Below are 18,111 nucleotides of genomic sequence, written 5' to 3'. Positions count from 1 at the left end.
AATATCACAAAATTTAAAAGATTAAGTTACTTCCTAATGTCAAATAAACATTAAGAAAATTATGTTAATAGTTTAATGTAACGAAATTAAAGCTTGGGATTTTAAGATGTGATTTATTTTTCGGATATTCTACTTTATTATATTATAAGAGAGATTCTCAGTTAGAAATAGAAAATATTAATAAATATAAAACATAAGGATCATTATAAACAAAATCCTTCTAATAATATGATTATTATTTCTACTAATATAATATAAAAATAGATAATATATTTTTTTTCATGCCACAATATTTCACACATTTTTAATGTTGTTTATTTTTCTTTTTGGAAAGCTTATAAATATTCGTAGTAACTTTGTAACTGGTCAAAAATTTCTCTCAACTATCAAATTAACTTTCTTTTATATTTATCTATATATATTTACTCTTCTTAATTGCTTATCACTTTCAATCTACTATCTTTTTTTTTATCTCTAAATTGAATTTCAACAGATATCTTTTTAAGAATATATCAATAGTTAAACGCAGCTTTTATCTTACAATTTCAATTGTATAAATTTAAAATACAGTATGTGTATAGAAAATTATACATTATAAATTTTACAAAATCAGTATTAGTATAAATTTTAAAATACTTTCCCCATCCAAAAAGGGTTGTTATTTTATTTTTTTACGAATATTACGATCAACAATAAATATACTAATTCCTTAAAATAATTTCATTCTATTTATAAAGTACATTATTTTTACATGACAAAGATACAGACATTAACATAATTTATTTTGGGATAGTTAAAAAACACTATTTATTTAAATTTAAGAACATCAATTAGTTTTTGTTTTTATTTTTATTTTTAATCGAAACTATAATCATGTTGAGACGGAGAAGTAAACTTATCATTATGCAATTTAATAATACCATTATAAAATTGCTTTACTGATTAATTCTATAAGCTATTTCCTATTTTTAAGAATATCAATAAAGTAACTTGTAAAACATTTTTTTTAATTTATATTTTAAATTTTTCGCGTGCATGTTTGTTTTGTCTATCTCCCAAAATGTTTAACTAAATCAAACTTCAATTCAATTGCATTCATAGTTCATTTATGATCGTAATTCTATGTTGATCTGATCCGAACTGATTAATAGTACAAAGTCCAAACCGTGGAAATTTGAGTCACACAGCACAACCTTGGATCCAACACTTTCACCTGTGTCTCGAATCCCATAATTCAATCAACCCCATTGTTCTTATCAGTCTGAAGCTCGGATTTTGAGTGTAAAGATCTGTGCTTTGGCCATGGAGAACTCGGAGAAGGTGGTGGCTGTGATCATGGTGGGTGGGCCAACCAAAGGTATTTGAAATCTTTGCATGTTTTCTGATCAAAGTTAGTGTCTTTTTCCAGTTTTGAATTTTGGGGTTCTCTTAGTATCTTACATGGCTTTGTCCAATTGTGTTTGCAGGGACCAGATTTCGGCCTCTTTCCTTCAATATTCCCAAACCCCTTTTCCCTTTGGCTGGCCAGCCAATGGTTCACCATCCTATTTCTGCTTGCAAAAGGGTTTGTTTCTTTGCCTCACCTCAATTACCCCTCTCACTGTTTCTCATCAAATTCAGGGGAAAATGAATTAAAAGGACTTCAATGTCAATGTTGACTTGCATACTTGTGTGTGTGTGTAATTACAAATGGTCTTCATTAGTTTAAACTCTAAAGTTCAAATATGTGTGTATATGATGCGTTAGTCTATCTTCTAAAATTCAAATTAGATCAAGTTGGAAAATAAAAACAAAAAACTAGAAGGAACTTCAATTTATGTTTGTGTGTGTGTGTGCGCTCACGCAGGCCAGTGTATGATCCATGTAGCCAATCTCAATCTCGCCTAATGGGATACTAAGACTCTATGGTTGTTATGCTGTCGATGTTTGTGTACACAAATTTGATCAAATTGAGAATGAAAGACCACAATGAAATCCAATTTCAATGTGGTGCGTTCTACATTAGTCTAAAACTATCTGATCAAATTGAGGGAAAGAAAACTAGAAGTAACTTCAGTTTCAATATTGACTTGCATACTTTTCTGTGTGTGTATAAATATACATGGTTTCATTGGTTTTGTTGAAAATTCAAATCGAAGATCACCTTAAAAACTGATGAAAAGGAGATGAGAGGGGACATGTGACTTACAAGGTCTGAAGTGGTTTTACTTACTAGTGTTGACTTCTACAGATACCCAATTTGGCTCATATATATCTTGTTGGATTCTATGAGGAGCGAGAATTTGCACTATATGTTTCTTCAATTTCAAATGAGCTGAAATTACCAGTAAGGTGAAAAGTGCATTAGTATGCAGCTTTAATAAGAGAAAGTATGTTTAACTTTGTTAAATTCTGGACCTGACCTGACCTTGGCTTATTACTGATATCAATCTAGATATTTGAAAGAGGATAAACCGCGTGGTTCAGCTGGTGGCCTTTACTACTTCAGAGATATTATCATGGACGACAGCCCAGTTAGAAACACTGCTCTTATCTGTTTTTACCATTTTATGTTATATTGTTGATTACCTTTGGAATGATAAATGTATAAATTTTAACATAGTGGCCACATTTTTATTGCAGTCACATATATTTCTGTTAAACTGTGATGTTTGCTGCAGTTTTCCACTACCAGCAATGCTTGGTAAGTATGTGGCTGTTAAACTGTGGTAGTTCTTCAGAAGTATGTCACTACTGAAATATTTCTTTTTTCCTTTTTGCAGATGCCCATAAAAGATATGGTGGGATGGGGACAATGTTGGTGATCAAGGTTGGTGCATAAGAAAATGGGTATACTTAAATAGCACTTATTGTACAAAAAAAGTGGTAAAATCTCCCTATCAATAGAGGCAGAGACAGACTAAGGATTTAGAGATCAATGTTTTTTCTATTCACACAATTCACATTAGGACATTATGGCATTGTTTGATAATGACAACTTCATCTACAACCTAGTGGGAAAAGGGCTTCATTGTTGTTCTGTCTATGGGCTTTCTAAATACATTCAGATGATACATATCCATAAAGATCATTGCTGTGTTTCTTTACAAAACCACTTTCATTCTCTTTTTGGGGTTCTTGATGTCTTGTGTAGGTTTCAGCTGAATCTGCTAACCAATTCGGTGAGTTGGTCGCTGATCCAACCACTAATGAGTTGCTGCATTATACAGAGAAACCTGAGACATTTGTGAGTATTCGGTTTGGTTTGTTTCTCTTCATTTTTTTACTAAGAAAAAAAAAGCACAATTCAATTGGGATCTTGATTGGTATAATGTGTGTGTGTGTGTATGTGTGTGCTGCTTCTACACCATAACAAAACTAGTCCCTGTGTAATTGCAGGTCAGCAATTTGATAAATTGTGGTGTGTACGTTTTCACCCCTAATATATTTACTGCAATCGACGATGTATATATTGGTCGAGAGGGCATAGGTTGGTCTCTTTCAATATAGTTTCATCTTGGAAAACTTGTGTTGCATGAATTGATTCTCTGAAAAGTAAGATTTAACTTGGTTCAACCTTTAGAATTTTAACTAATGAGTGTTGCATAGAAGTGGTATATATTATGAATCAAGAAGGCATAAGGTGATCTTTGTCAATTGAACTTTAGAAAGCTTCACTCGTAAGAGGCTTGTATTTCATTAATTGATTCCTGATACCAAAGATTTAACTTGGCTCTGACCTTCAGAAATTTAAACAAGTTTGTATAAACCGGTATATGTTATGAACTGGGAAGACAAAAACCTTACTTTTATCATAACTTAGAAAGCTTTACCATTAAAAGGTTTGTACCTCATGAATTTGTTCATTGATAGACAAGATTTAACTTGGCTTCAACCTTTTGACTTTAAACAATATAGGCACAAGACACAAAATTGCAAAAGTTGAGAAATTTTATGTTAGTAATAATGATTCTATTTTCAATCACTGTTTATATTGTTCACTTATAGACACACTCACACACATTTGGTAGCATATGACCGGCTCCTGTAATTGGTGAACCCATATAACTTTTCACTACAAATAATTTTTTTTATCAAATTGTAAATTGAAGTTCTTTAGGGTCTGTGTTTTATTAGTACCTACCAGATGTTGGATACCCTTTTCATTGCAAGAACTGTGTTGATAGGTTTTGAAATCTTTTGCGCAACTTAGGACTAGAGAAAAAAGTATATACACAAGGACTAAATCAAAATTGTGCGAACTGTATAGAGACCAATATATATCTTAATAAAAAATGTGTAACTACCACGTTATGATGGGGTTATGCAATACAAAGGCTGGTGTCTATTTTGAAAACTTTAGCACTTATAGGGACAAAAAAGATACAGAAATCAAATTTAAATTGGGACAAGGTGACCCATGTAACGATGAAATACATAGTTTAACCTATTTTATTCTGTCATTTATTATCTTTCTTATAGTTATTCCTTAAAAGAAAAAATGGGATGCTTCATAATATCATTTGATGAGAAGGTTCTCTGCATACTGAAGAACAACTTTTTTTAACTTGGCTCTGCTATATATGGTGTATTTGTAGCTTTACATATTTCTAACATCTATTTATGGCATTCATGTCTAAGAACTTGAAAATCTTGCATGCCTTTCGGTTTTTTCACTTTATCTATCGACTTTGTTTATTTTGTTTGCTGTTTTCAGTAAAGCTGAACCATTGGAAATTGACTTGATTTATTGACACCTTTGCAGCTAATCTACGTCGTCTCTCCAACTTTGAAACACTCCAATCTGCCACAAGGTTGATTAGTTACCTGTTTTTTATTTTATTTTGAAAAGAATTCAAAACTATGTTTAATGGGGTGCATGGATGTTGGTTCAGATGTGAGTTAAATGTTGAAGAGTCTCTACACTTGACTATAATTTTCTCTTTTAAGGATTAAGTTAATCTTGCTCAGTGTATGACAAATATCTAGCCTTCATTGCTTTTCTTCCTCTACTTGTCACATTGGCTCCAAAGGATTCCCCCTTTTCTTTGCACTTCTTTTCCTCTTTGAAAACTACAATGTCTTCAGAGGCTTATGGACACATTTTCCCTTCAGGAATATTCCTGCAGATTTTGTACGACTGGATCAAGATATATTATCACCTCTAGCTGGGAAGAAGCAATTATATACGTATGAGACAATGGATTTCTGGGAGCAAATTAAAACTCCAGGGTAGGGTTGCATTGTATCTTAACACTGTCTGAAGATTTAATATGGGACCATCATTAGGTTTAACTTATATTATACACTTACATGAACAGAATGTCATTGAAATGCTCAGAATTGTATCTTGCTCAGTTCCGGTATACTTCACCTGATCTTTTGGCCTGTGGAGATGGTAATAAGAGTGCAACAGTTTCTGGTGATGTATATATTCATCCCTCTGCAAAAGTTCATCCATCTGCAAAGGTAACTCCATTGCCTTCTCAAAATTGTAAATACTTTACCTTTACATACAAAAATTAAATTTGCTGTAGTACCTTATGCATTTCTGCTGAAAACTCCTAAAGTCTAAAATAGTAGTTACCTACTAAAGATTATATAGATCTGTTCTTGAAGGGAAAAAATACTTGACTAGAATTTATACAATATTTCCAAATGGTTTTTTTAAGGGTGCATTGATTCCTTGCAAGTTAAGAATTTATTTGTTAGGGTAAACTGTTTGTTGGACAGATGATGTTGGAAAGATTTTTATTCAGACTTTCAATCCAAGATTGAATACACAGTGCAAATTTCATTATTGCAATTATAAAAATGTTAGCTGCACGTGAAATGAAACAAAATTGTGGAGAAAACCAGAATTTCTGTTTATATGGACCTGAATAAGAACTTTAGGTGAAAGACACCACAAAAGCAAGTAGCGCTGTAGTAATAGTTGGAGACTTATTTTGTGGGACTCATGCATCATACCTTGCAATTAGATCCCAAACAAATGCTTGACATGAAATATAATGTAAGTTTTTCTTCTCTTTATTGAACAGATTGGTCCCAATGTTTCTATCTCAGCAAATGTTCGTGTAGGTGCTGGCGTCAGGTTAAGCGGTTGTATCATCTTGGATGATGTTGAAATTATGGTAAGGAACTGAAAGGTTAGATGTGAATAAGTATTTACAGTATATAAGCAAAAGTGATTCTTCTTCTGACAGGAAAATGCTTTCGTCACAAACTCGATTATTGGATGGAAGTCATCACTTGGAAGATGGTCACATGTGCAGGCAAGTTCAGTACATTTTTAATTAAACTGGTGCAACTGCTGAAGAGCATAAAAATATAGAGAAATTTTGAACAAAAGGAAAAGTTTCATTTCAGCCATCAACATGTCTGAGACATTTGGAATTTTAATTATTACAACCACTCTTGCTTACTGTGGCTCACCTATTGAATGATTCAGGCTGATGGTAACTACAATGCAAGACTTGGCACAACCATCCTAGGTAAAAACTTCTGCTTTCTTATTTTGTTTATGAAGAAAACTGATATACAGTTTTGGTAGGTACTTCTGGTGATGTTCTTCAGTTAATCATATAAAATTGAAGTTTTACCTTATTAATCTGTGTTGAACTTTATGAAAACTTCCATTTTGCTAATTACTGAGGTAAAACTCTAATCTGGATTGGAAAACAATGCCAAAAGTATTTCAAGAACTGTGTCCTATAAACACCATTTCAGTTGTGACCTTTTTCCTTTTCTCCTCTGTGATAATGATCATTCAGGGGAAGCTGTAACTGTTGAAGATGAAGTGGTAGTGTTCAACTGCATTGTTCTTCCCAACAAGACTCTTAATGTGAGTGTGCAAGAAGAAATCATCTTGTAATCTGAAGTGAGTCCTAAAAAAATAGAGGCTTGGAGCATTTTGGTTTTACCATTTCTTTCTACAGTTTGCTTGATCTAGGAATGCAGGTTAAGGTTAGATACAACATACAAGAAGAGTAAGGAATTTTGGCTTAATTATGGAGTTATGTACATTACAATATTTTTTTCCCCTTATTTTATGTACACAAATGGAACAATGTGTAAATCACTTTCCAATTATTAGGATCAAGCGCTTACTACTTGATCAAAAGTTATAACTATTATTCAGGGTACAACTCTTTTTTCTTAAGAGTCAAAGAATTCAAGCGTTACGATTTAATTGTGACTTGATCCACTTGACATCTGTCACCGGATAATTGATGTCACCTGCACCAATTTAAAAATTAAATTATTTTCAAATTACACCGTTCAAAAGTTATTTTTGTCTTTTGATTAAATTATACAACCCGAAAGTATTTTTGTCTTTTGATTGAATTATAGAAAGTCATGCTTAATTTTTAGATTACACGAAAAGTAAAGAAGAATTTCTTGATATTACATGATGATGATTACTTCCTGCACATCCCATATTTTCTTTTCTACACCTTTTTGTAGTGTAATGACAAAAATGATTTATTTTTGAAATGGTCATACTTTCTAGGAAATTATATTTGAAATGTTATTAAAAGACTTTCAAAGTTACGCTTTTGGGAAACATTAGGAAAATTCTATATTATTATTGTGAAAATAATCAATGTCATAGTTACACCTCTTTTTGTATACAGTTTTTTTTATATTTTTTATTATAGAAATATTTCTATTAAATTTTCATTTTAAATGAAATATTTAAATATTGGTTTTTTCTATAGCATTTTTTATCATCTTTTAAAGGTTTATGAATCTCCGGTATGTGCTTTCTCTATGCATTTTTCATCCTCTCTGTTGTATTGTCTTTCTGCTGTTTGGTCTAAGTGTTGGGTGAAGAGAGAATGAAGCGTTTTGATGAACATCATCACTCACTTTGCTGACGGCCACATACACGTTTGCCACCATTTTTTCCTCTACCACCATCACTTCTATCCAGTATAAGGGTATATCTAATATTTAAAAAAGTTATGGAGGTGCAAAAACAAAATATAGACTTGTAGGAAGCAATAGCCTAACCAATATGGGTAAGGAAGAAAACATTTTATAGTCATGCCATTACCACCCCTTAATTGCTATTAAAACCCCTAACATAATATACTGTTATATAAATAATATTTCACTTTATATATATATATATATATATATATATATATATATATATATATATATTCACTTTTACCTTTTATGTGACCTTTTCTCAAATCTAGCCGTTTTTTATTTATTCTTTTTCTTTTTAATTTAACCATTTTCCAAATTAAATAAATAAAAATAATTTAAAAAATAAGCAACAATTATCTATAATCAAACTATATAATTTTCTTATATTTATATTTATTTTTTTAATAGAAAATTATTAGTTATTAGTATTTTATCAGTGATGGAGTTGAACCTATTGAAATATTTATAACAATATACAAAGAGGATTCCCTCTTTTTTGTTTACATTTTAAAATATCAATTTTACCCTTTGAAATATAATTGTTTATTAATTTTTTGAAAATTGACCATTACTTTTATAAGTTTTTTAATCCCTGCTTTTTCTCTTTTTTTCTATTTATCAACAGTTATTCTTTTATTTATTTTTTATATATTTCACTTTATCTTTAATAAATATAATTTTATTTTATATATTAACTTAATAACATTACATTATTATCACTTACTAATATAATATCACATATATTTAAAAAATACGTAAACGCGATACCTCCTGTGTGTCTATATTTACACTAGTATATAATAAAAAAATTTGCTATCCCCATTAATATGTTTTATAAAGTGTTCACCTTATATGTTTGTTTTAAAAGGGGATCTTCATAAATTACCACTATTAGTTTTCCTATTATTTAACTAATAAAAACACTAAAAAGATAACAAAAACTTTTGACGTTAAAAATTAGTATAATCATTCAAATATTTAATTTGAATCTTACTCGTATGCAATATTTAAAAAGTTTTTTTTTATTGAACATTACTTGTTTTCTAGTCAAATCAAAATCGTCTAAAATGGCCATGTCTATGTATTTAAGAAAATAATTGAAAAAAAATAGCTAATGTTTTTAAGCATTATTTTAACAAAATATAGTATTAGAAATATTATTACTAAGAGGTTTTCGTAATAACTTTTTGTTAACAAAACCATTAATTTAATATAGATACCAGTAAAAAAAAAGGTGAGTTTACATTGAAAAAAAAATTTATTCAACTTTAAGGATTATATGTTTATAACATTTATATTAAAATTGTGAAAATCTAGAAAATAAATATTTAAGTAGTAGAGAGTTTAATAAAATGATACTTAAATAGTTTACTAAAGTCTAAGTTATAAATAATTTTTTCCATTATTGAATTCATTTTATAAAATCTTATCTCTCTAAAAAATTATTTATTTTAATCTTCTTCTACCTCTATTTGGAGAGATCTAACTCATTTTCAACATGTTATTTAATTAGATATCACTTTTGTATTCGTCGCAAAAAATTTTACAATTTTATCTGATCATAACCATAAATAGTGTAAGTTCTTTTTCTACCATTTTATAGAATAAAATATGTCATTTTCCTTGCATGAGTCTAATTGGTTGCATGTGGCTCAATTGTACTCAAATAGAGTTACCTATAAGAAGATATGTTAAAAGAGTATTTTGAGAGTTCTAGGAGTATAAGTCAAGATCAGGGAAGTTAGTATCTAGCATAATTGTAATATTGTGTGTATTGTATTGTATCGCTATGTGAAAAATCATCACAAAACAAAATACTAGTGTCATCAAACATGAAAGATTGACTTTTGCCTTATTCTTTTACCAAAATATACTAAAAAACCAAAATCAATACCAATGTAATAAAATACTAGTTAAGAACACCATAATTGTTGATGCAATTGTTGATGCAATGTACATTCAGTAAAAACTTTCTATTATTGATTCCTACACCAGACATCAAGACCTGACAAAGAAGTACTCAATGTGTTCCTTAATGGTTATTTCATCCTTCTTTTTTCCAGATTATTTTAATAGTTGTGAAGGATACGAAGTATGTTTTGCAAATTGTTGAGCTCAAGTCAAAAAAAGATTACACTCTCCCCAGCACAGAGGTATGAATCTGTACATGTACCTAGTCTGTTAGAGACATGATATACAATAACATAAGTGGACAAAGCAAAACTCATCTTTCAGGTCCATGAAAAAGGTAAACAAATGCTACAGCAAAGCACAAAAACAGAGAAGGAGCCGCAGATGCTACAATCTCTCATTCATGTTATCACAACAGCAGCACTCAACAAAAGTCCACTGTCACGCTTCCTCAACCAATGTAGCTCCTCTTTGCTTGGAAATTCTCTTACCTGCACCAGTGAGAAAGCAGTCCAAGAATAATCCATCCCTATCATCAATGGGGCAGTGCAGTTAAAAAATTCAGCAAAAATTCATCTTAAATGAGTCCAAGAATTCCCTGTGGTTCAGCTTAAACCAGAAGCAGCCACTCAGTAATTAGTACTCTATTGTTGTGGCCTCAATTCCAACTTGTAAGCTTGTATTTCCATTGCAGATATGGCTACATGCCCCTCTTGTGCAACATCTCCAAATTGCTCTGAGAATCCCATCACTTCAGGGTCTTCATGCAAGAGATTCAAGGAAGTTGCTTTGGCTTTTGAGACTGTAACATCCTGGAACATGCTGAACAGATTCACAGCCACATCACCCAGATTAGTGCATTGTGTTCTTCCCTTCCGGCAGTATGAAGAATCCCAATGTCGTCTGTGCAAAATTAGCACGAATCTAGGACCTTCAAGTGGTTGCTGCAAAAATTTTAGAGGCTTGGGAACCTTGAAGTTCACTATGTGCAAGTCACACGGCAAGGGAGCAGCAAGAGGAGAAAATGATCTAGGTGGTGGCTTCTCAGACTTGTCCTGTGGTTTCTTGGAAATGAATGTATGTAATGGATAGTTCAAATGAGAACCAACACAGTTAGATAAAAGAGAAGGGCTATAAGGGAATGGGGTGGAAGCCAAATTTGGTGTGGCAGAAACATTGGTTTCCAACGTTAGGTGGAAGACAACATTCATCACACGGTTATCCATCACTCCTTGTCCTAGACCACGACCGTCGTCTCTGACCAACCGGCGATCGAGCATTATCTCCAGCCATCCGTTTTTAAGGCTTGCCACACCTAATGATTGCCGGGAATGGACGGAAAACCGACGACCATTTGATCCCTGTATGAATGCAAGAGATGGCAAGGGGTAGTAATTGCCTTGCAGAGGAATCTTGTCGTAGGTTTCTCTTCGGCTCATTTGGAATCCATTTAGATCTGAATAAAAAACCTTCTTGTTATCAATGTCTGTTTTATATCTAACTATCAATTCCTTATCATTGAATTCATGGCCAAGAAGCTCAACATGATATTCCTTTTCAATGACAAACCCTTGGACTGTACTCTCTCCACTGTATATTCGGGTGCTATGAGAAATGGGGGCTTTCTCCCATGTTGTCCTTGGATAAGAGTATACTTCCTGCATCAAAGGGCCTTCTGAGACCAGCAATTGCCCACCTTCTTCAATAATTGGCTGGGCATCACCATTGGGCTTGAACAAGTATGCCCCCCCAGAACTGGAATACAAACCAATTTCCTCTTTTACAGTATTTGGAGAATTGTTTTTTGAGATTATCTTCTGTAACAACCCATACTTTACATCAAAAGTTAGTTTATGATTCTGATTCTCAATTTCAACCTCATCAGCCTCTATTTTCACACAAGAATAGGGTTTAGGACAGGCAATTGAGTTAGACTTAGAGAAGATTTTCAACTTTGCAGGCTTGGCCTTTTCACACTCATCAAAACCATTGGAAATATAATAAGTTTCCAATCCCAAAGCAGGAACAGAAACTTCCCAGTAAAGTCGATGTTTCCCAGTAAAGATCTTGCTATTATGATGCTGCAGCTCAGGCAAAATTTGGCTCTGAACACAACTCCAGTTAGAGTCAACAACAGTAACATCAGGACTGTCAACAACTAGCATCACAACTTCTTCGCTGGTTTGCTCCAAAGGATTAAAAAAGACCACTGATTGGTAAGAATTGTCATGAACACCAATCACTTTATGCAATGGCTGAGCATCATATTTAGATCTGATTATTGCTGGCTCAAACTGGGAAGGACTGTGGTCTAATTTATCGTAGCGGATTCCAAGAAGAGCCTCAACCGCCTTGGACATAAAAATCTGCAAGTCCAGTAGAGAAGTATGCATGCGCATTCCATAGTCCATAACCACGTGATCTTTTGCAGTACCAGTTACACCATCATGATGCTGAAAAAGAGCCAAGTTCCTTCTAGCAGCAGTCAACTTATAGGAAAACCCCATGGCAAACTTTTCACAATGTGATCTCCGACAGCAGCCAAGTATTAGAGCTACCATCATTTCAGTGGCACGAAGTGTCTGTTCTAGTACCCTATCAACAGCCTTGAAGAAGGGTCGTGAAACATAATAGCCACTCCAATAGTCTTGTTGCCGATCAGAGTAAGTGAAAAAGTCACCTGATAGAGAAGGAAAACCTTCAACCAGACCAGATCCTATTTCACCAGGAAGTGAGTAATTTATTCTCTCAGCTTCCTCTCGCAGAGTTACAAAGTAGTCTTCCAAAGTACCAAACTTTGCCTCCGTATTCAAACTGGGGTTTGAATTTATATAATCAAACAACATTTGGTAATTTCTGAACTGTGCTTCTGCTTCTTCGACATTAATATACCGAAAATCATCTCCAAGAGGAACAAGAAGTGTATTGGTTCGGTACAAAGTTGACTTTTTCCTGTATTGATCCAGCAATTTAAGAGCTCTTTCCTGAACATTTTCCTGAGTGGTCTCCACAGGATATTGCCCCCATGGGCATTGTTCATAAACAAAACCCTGCATACGTGCAAAATCAAACTGACAACAAACAGCAGGTTCTGGGCCACATGTATGAGGTATATCATATGAATAAAAGGGCATCATGTGGACAAATATATCGGTGGTTTCATCTGTGTCCCAGCTTTGACGCCATATGTATTCTAACTTTTTATGCCATGCAAGCTCCTTCTTCACCTCATAATGGGTTCTTTGGATAAGCATATTGTCAAAACCCATGCGACGGAGAAGATATGCCATAGTAGACGAGTAACCAAATGGATCTATAGCCCAAGAATTTTTCGGAACAAAACCAATGGTGTCATTCAACCACATATTTCCCTCTGTAACCTGTTACACAATAGTCTAAAGATTAAGGACACACAAAATACACAAATCGTAAGTGAAAAGATCATAGTTTGATATGCACATGAAATCACAAACACATGGAGAAATCACAAAAACATGGACAAGCTGAAACAAGGAAACATAGTTGAAACATAGTTTTCTCTTTTAATTAATGAATACCAAGTGCACGTGCACCACTGCCCAAACTTGAGAATGCAGTTCAATAATAATGAGTTTGGGAGTATTAAGAAAAGGAATGCTCTCTAGAAATTTATAGTATACAAAGTACCCTAGGCTTTATGTGTTATTGGAACTTATTTGACATCACTGTTTGCAAGCACTAACTTGATGCTTGAGATAGCAATTATAATAATAGATTAAATTCATAAAATACAGCTCATACAACAGAATATTGCACGTAAAAATTGGGTTTGTGTGTGTGTGTGTATGACATGCTTTTGCATCAATCTACATAGCACATTATGAGACCTGATTAAGTTACCTACAAAATGTGCAAAACAATGGTCTTAAATTTTGACTACCACTATATTATAGGTACATGATAAAGTGCATTCCAATTTCCAACAAACTAACTAACAGTTCTAGTTTTAAAATAATAACATTACAAAACAAAAAATCTTCACAAGAACAAATCACCTTTAAGACAAAATAGAACACAACTTTACATATATAGAGCTGAAAAGGCCTAGAAGCATTTACATCCATCAGCATGCCAGCCCAATACCATGAATAATGATGCACTAAACAGGACAACCTAAACATAATTAGACTGCCCTTTTTTCTTAATTAAAACTACAAAAAGTTATAGAAAAACAACAAATAAATAACTAATAAAAATTGTAGAAATTGACAAAACTTTCAGCATACCTGTTCAATTATAGAAAAATAATGGGAATTGGCCTGCAGGAATGAGAAAACCATTAAAAAGTCAATTTTCCATAAGCAATAAAATCACCTGTAATCATATTTGTTTACAGGAATTTTCATTAGGACATTCCATAGACATGCATGTCCCTAGTGCATAAACTTCATTAAAAAGAGAGCAAACTAGAAGGTCCTTAAATTCTAAAAGCTTATACAACAAAATAATATGATGAAAAGCATCACAAAACCTACCTTCCACAATTTCTCATGTCATAATAATTACCTCAACAGGAACGAAGTATCAACATATACATATATGCTATTCACGGTAAACAAGCAAATGTCAGAATCAACATAACATTACCTCATCATTCATCACCCAGCCGCCTCCAACAATTTCTAACTGTCCATTTTTCACCAAATTGATGAAGGATTCCTTCATCTCATCAGGTGCATCCCTCCACCATCTCTCTAAGTACGACATTTCCTCCCATATGAACTTCCGGCGAGAATCCTACATACCCCAATCATCCAGTCAATATTATAGCAAAACTTTCTCCAAAACACAAGAATAAAATAAAATGAGCTACCTATGGAACTGACAGATTTATAAGCTCCATTTCGTTGAGGCTTATACTCTCCTGCTCTACATCCTAACATGTTATAAAATTAAAAAAAAAAAAAAAAAAAAAAAAAAAAAAAACGCTTTCAATGTCTACCACTTTTGCTATGACATGCACCACCAGTGCATAATCTACTGTTTCAAAGCAGCAAGTTAACTACTTCAATCCAGCAACACAAATTTACTCAACTACTCTGTTGTTCATTCAAGTGGGGCATTTGTTAACTTAATCACCATAATCTAATCAAACATTTAAATAATAATACTATAATCTTTAATTTAAACACATACCATTTTTGTCGAAACATGCAGTGCCCCATCATTCATTCTCAGCTTAAAAATGCCTAATTATGTATTTCAAACGTTCAACCAAGAAAAAATTGTACCATACAACCTCCCCCAGTTTCACTCACAACATAAGTCACAACCCACTTACAGAAAATCCACTCAGTCATGGCAAATCACTCAACAAATAAACTAAAGCTATCCACACGCACCTCACATCACTTCTCATGAACCAAAACCCATACTTACTTAACCAACTGCAGACACCTACATAAAGTGTTTAACAATCATGCTTTGTTAACGAAGAAGTTTTTATATCGCCAACTAATCAGAAATCATCCTTAATATGACTTTCAAATCCACTCTATTATGAAAGTAAACAATCTGTAATTGGAACATAATGCTATAAAGTGTCGACAAGCTTATTTCCACAGACACTACATAGACAATACACTCTACTGTCAAAGTCAACAAACTTGTCATACACAAAATTTGTAATTGAATGACAATGTATACAGAGTTAGCTAACCTATCATACTAGGTGATCTCAGTTAACTCGTCGACATAAAAACTCTTTACACTGTCGCTAAATAGCTTACTGTGTACAAATCAATGAGGTCAGCTTGTAATTGAAAGACCGTGTATACAGGATCAATATTAATAGTCCTGAATTTTAGTCAAATTTCTCTCAACAACCCTCCTTTATTTAACCCAACACAAACTCTAATGGATTTGTTTAAAAAACGTTACACTTACACCACTTAATAATTGCAAAACATTGCAACTTAATCAATCTTTTATAATTCAAAGAATATAAACTCCAAACCCCATAAAAAGCAAGGATGAGATATGACTTGACCTTGGTCAGTGTTTGCACAATGGTATCAAGTATGTGTCTTGATTGCCTATCATAGTACTCCTCCACAGTGAGCTTCCACCCAGGATCGTTGTGCGAGTGGGGCACCACGAACACCTTCAGCTTCTCCGCGTCCCACTCGTTCCCCCGGTACGTCACGCTCCACCCCTGCTTCCACGCGCCGCCGTCAACATCCAAAAACTCAATTTTATCGTAGAGCTCCTTGGTGGTGATGTCAACAGGGCCGGCACCGGCGAGCGCGCTGGTGTTGAGGACGTTGGGAAGGGGCCTCCGTCCGAAGGATTTCCGGGCGCGTGAAGAGCGCGTGCGGAAGTGCGTCGCGATGGGTTTGGGGACTCCGAATCGGAGAAGGATGAGGAGGAACAAGGAGAGTGAGATAACGAGGCCAATGGTGAAGAAATTGGAAAAGATGAAGTCTGTGAGCCAGCCGCGTCGTCTTCCTTTTCTGAGTACCTTGGATTTGGGGTTGGAGGATGGGAGGATCGAGGAGGCCCAGGGTGTTCCGCGGCGAGAGGAGAAGGGCATGTTTGGTTTGGTGAATTGGGAATTGGGTTGTGCAAAAAACGAGGTTTTGGGTTGGTTTTGGTGGGGATCTGTGAGAAAAAAGATGAAGAGAGAAAGGGTTTGAAAGGAAAGGAAAGGAATTCAAATCATGGGAGTTTTCGACCTGGGAGTGTGTTTTTTGGGGTGTGTTTGTGTTGTGGAGTGAAGTGTGTGCAAATGGAAATGGAAATGGAGATGGAATTGGTATTCATAGGATATTTTGATGGTTACTTTGGAATTGTCAATGTGTTTTGGTTTTGGAAGGTGCCGATGTTGTGTTGTGTTGTTGTCTTCTGTACTGCAAGACTTTGGGAACTTTCGAAACTTATGCAGTCTCTGGTCATGAAGAGAAAATAATAAAATTTAAGAGTTTAAGAAAACTCTTTGCTTTTGAAAAACTCTTTGCTTTTGAAAAAAATGTACTAAAATTACTTTTCTTCAAGAATTATGACAAATAAAAATAGTTTCGAGTAAGAAAACTGTTATAACTTCTCTGGAGGAGAGCTTCTATGTTTCTTATTTTTAAAATAACTTACAAGGAACTAAATTTTGTTTGTGTGTCCGTAAATTACTTTTTTAATCTTCATCTTTCAATTTTTTAAATGATTCTATGTTTTTAATATTTATTTCAAGATAGTATTTAGAAGTATAGGAAACATATTATATATATAATTTTTTATCATTTATATATCAAATTTATTTTTTACATTTTTTCATTTGAATTGTTTTATATTTGAAATTTTTTATACATGTAAAAAATAGAATAATTTAAATATTTAGGTAGAATAATTTGATGTATAAATTCTGAAAAGTTAATTTAACACTTATATATAAGTTGTAATTACTAATTTGGTCTCAAACGAAAAAGATAAAATTTAATCATTTTAAAAAATAGGGGACTAGACTTAATCAAGATTGTATAGATAGAATGACTAAATTGCAAACCGTCAAAGTTAGTCTAATATGTGGCACAACCATAACATGTCACGTGACAGAGTTTTTTAATTAAAATAAATTAAAAAAAAAATTTAAAATGTCACGAATTGACACATGGTACGACCATGGTATGACATGTGCCAATTTACTTTTTATTTTTTTAATTAAAAAATTTAAAAATAAAAATAGAAATTCCATACAATAACACATGACATGTACATAAACATGATATTAACGTCAACTTAATGAAAATATTGAAACTAGACATTTTTAAATAATTAAATGACCAAATTGAACTAAAAAAATAATAATAAGATGATTAAAATGAACCAAACAAACAAATTAAACGACTAAATCACTAATTAAGTCTTTTTTTCCTATAAATTTAATATATTAAAATTATTTTAATCAATTTTGATTTTAAATATCACTTTTCATATCTCTCTTTGAAAATTAGTATAAAGAATTATGATTTTATCACCAAACATTGAAAATAAATTAAATCACCAACATTAAATAAAAATAAATTTATTTATTTATAATCAAGAAAAGATAAACTTAATTTACTTATATATATAAAAAAATCACCACAGCAACAACAAAGTCATTTATTACTTGCTCTTATTTTCTGAAAATACGAAATAACCATAAACATTCGTAATACTAATATTACAAAGGAAGATAGGGAAAGGACAAACACAATTTGAAAAATAAAATTACAATGCATTACCTTAAGTTCTTATTTATAACCTTACAAA

The 18,111-nt window shown here is 32.7% G+C and overlaps 2 protein-coding genes across 3 annotated transcripts; one reads left to right on the top strand and one right to left on the bottom strand.

Annotated features, from left to right (window-relative positions):
* The first annotated feature begins 1,042 nt into the window (after positions 1–1,042).
* On the top strand, positions 1,043–7,141 carry LOC114180377 (mannose-1-phosphate guanyltransferase alpha-like). Its single transcript, XM_028066685.1, has 15 exons — positions 1,043–1,357; positions 1,467–1,564; positions 2,231–2,331; positions 2,435–2,513; positions 2,623–2,683; positions 2,763–2,809; positions 3,134–3,226; positions 3,379–3,469; positions 4,745–4,793; positions 5,095–5,211; positions 5,301–5,448; positions 6,021–6,113; positions 6,186–6,254; positions 6,431–6,473; positions 6,753–7,141. Exons 1-15 carry the CDS (start codon positions 1,303–1,305, stop codon positions 6,851–6,853), a joined length of 1,245 nt encoding a protein of 414 aa, XP_027922486.1. The 5' UTR covers positions 1,043–1,302; the 3' UTR covers positions 6,854–7,141.
* Positions 7,142–9,945: 2,804 nt separating this feature from the next.
* LOC114180334 (alpha-mannosidase 2) lies at positions 9,946–16,744 on the bottom strand. Of its 2 annotated transcripts, XM_028066628.1 has the most exons (4): positions 15,857–16,743; positions 14,455–14,604; positions 14,094–14,126; positions 9,946–13,208 (listed from the first exon to the last, which is right to left on the bottom strand). In XM_028066628.1, the coding sequence occupies exons 1-4, from the start codon at positions 16,397–16,399 to the stop codon at positions 10,473–10,475; spliced, it is 3,462 nt and encodes a 1,153-aa protein (XP_027922429.1). In that variant the 5' UTR covers positions 16,400–16,743; the 3' UTR covers positions 9,946–10,472. The 2 variants fall into 2 exon arrangements, with proteins under 2 accessions (XP_027922429.1, XP_027922430.1); XM_028066629.1 differs by lacking the exon at positions 14,094–14,126 and having other exon boundaries at positions 15,857–16,744.
* Between the last annotated feature and the right edge of the window lie 1,367 nt (positions 16,745–18,111).

This window comes from Vigna unguiculata, chromosome 4 (assembly GCF_004118075.2).
Source record: "Vigna unguiculata cultivar IT97K-499-35 chromosome 4, ASM411807v1, whole genome shotgun sequence".
Lineage (NCBI taxonomy): Eukaryota > Viridiplantae > Streptophyta > Magnoliopsida > Fabales > Fabaceae > Vigna > Vigna unguiculata.
This window is presented reverse-complemented; position numbering and strand designations above follow the sequence as displayed.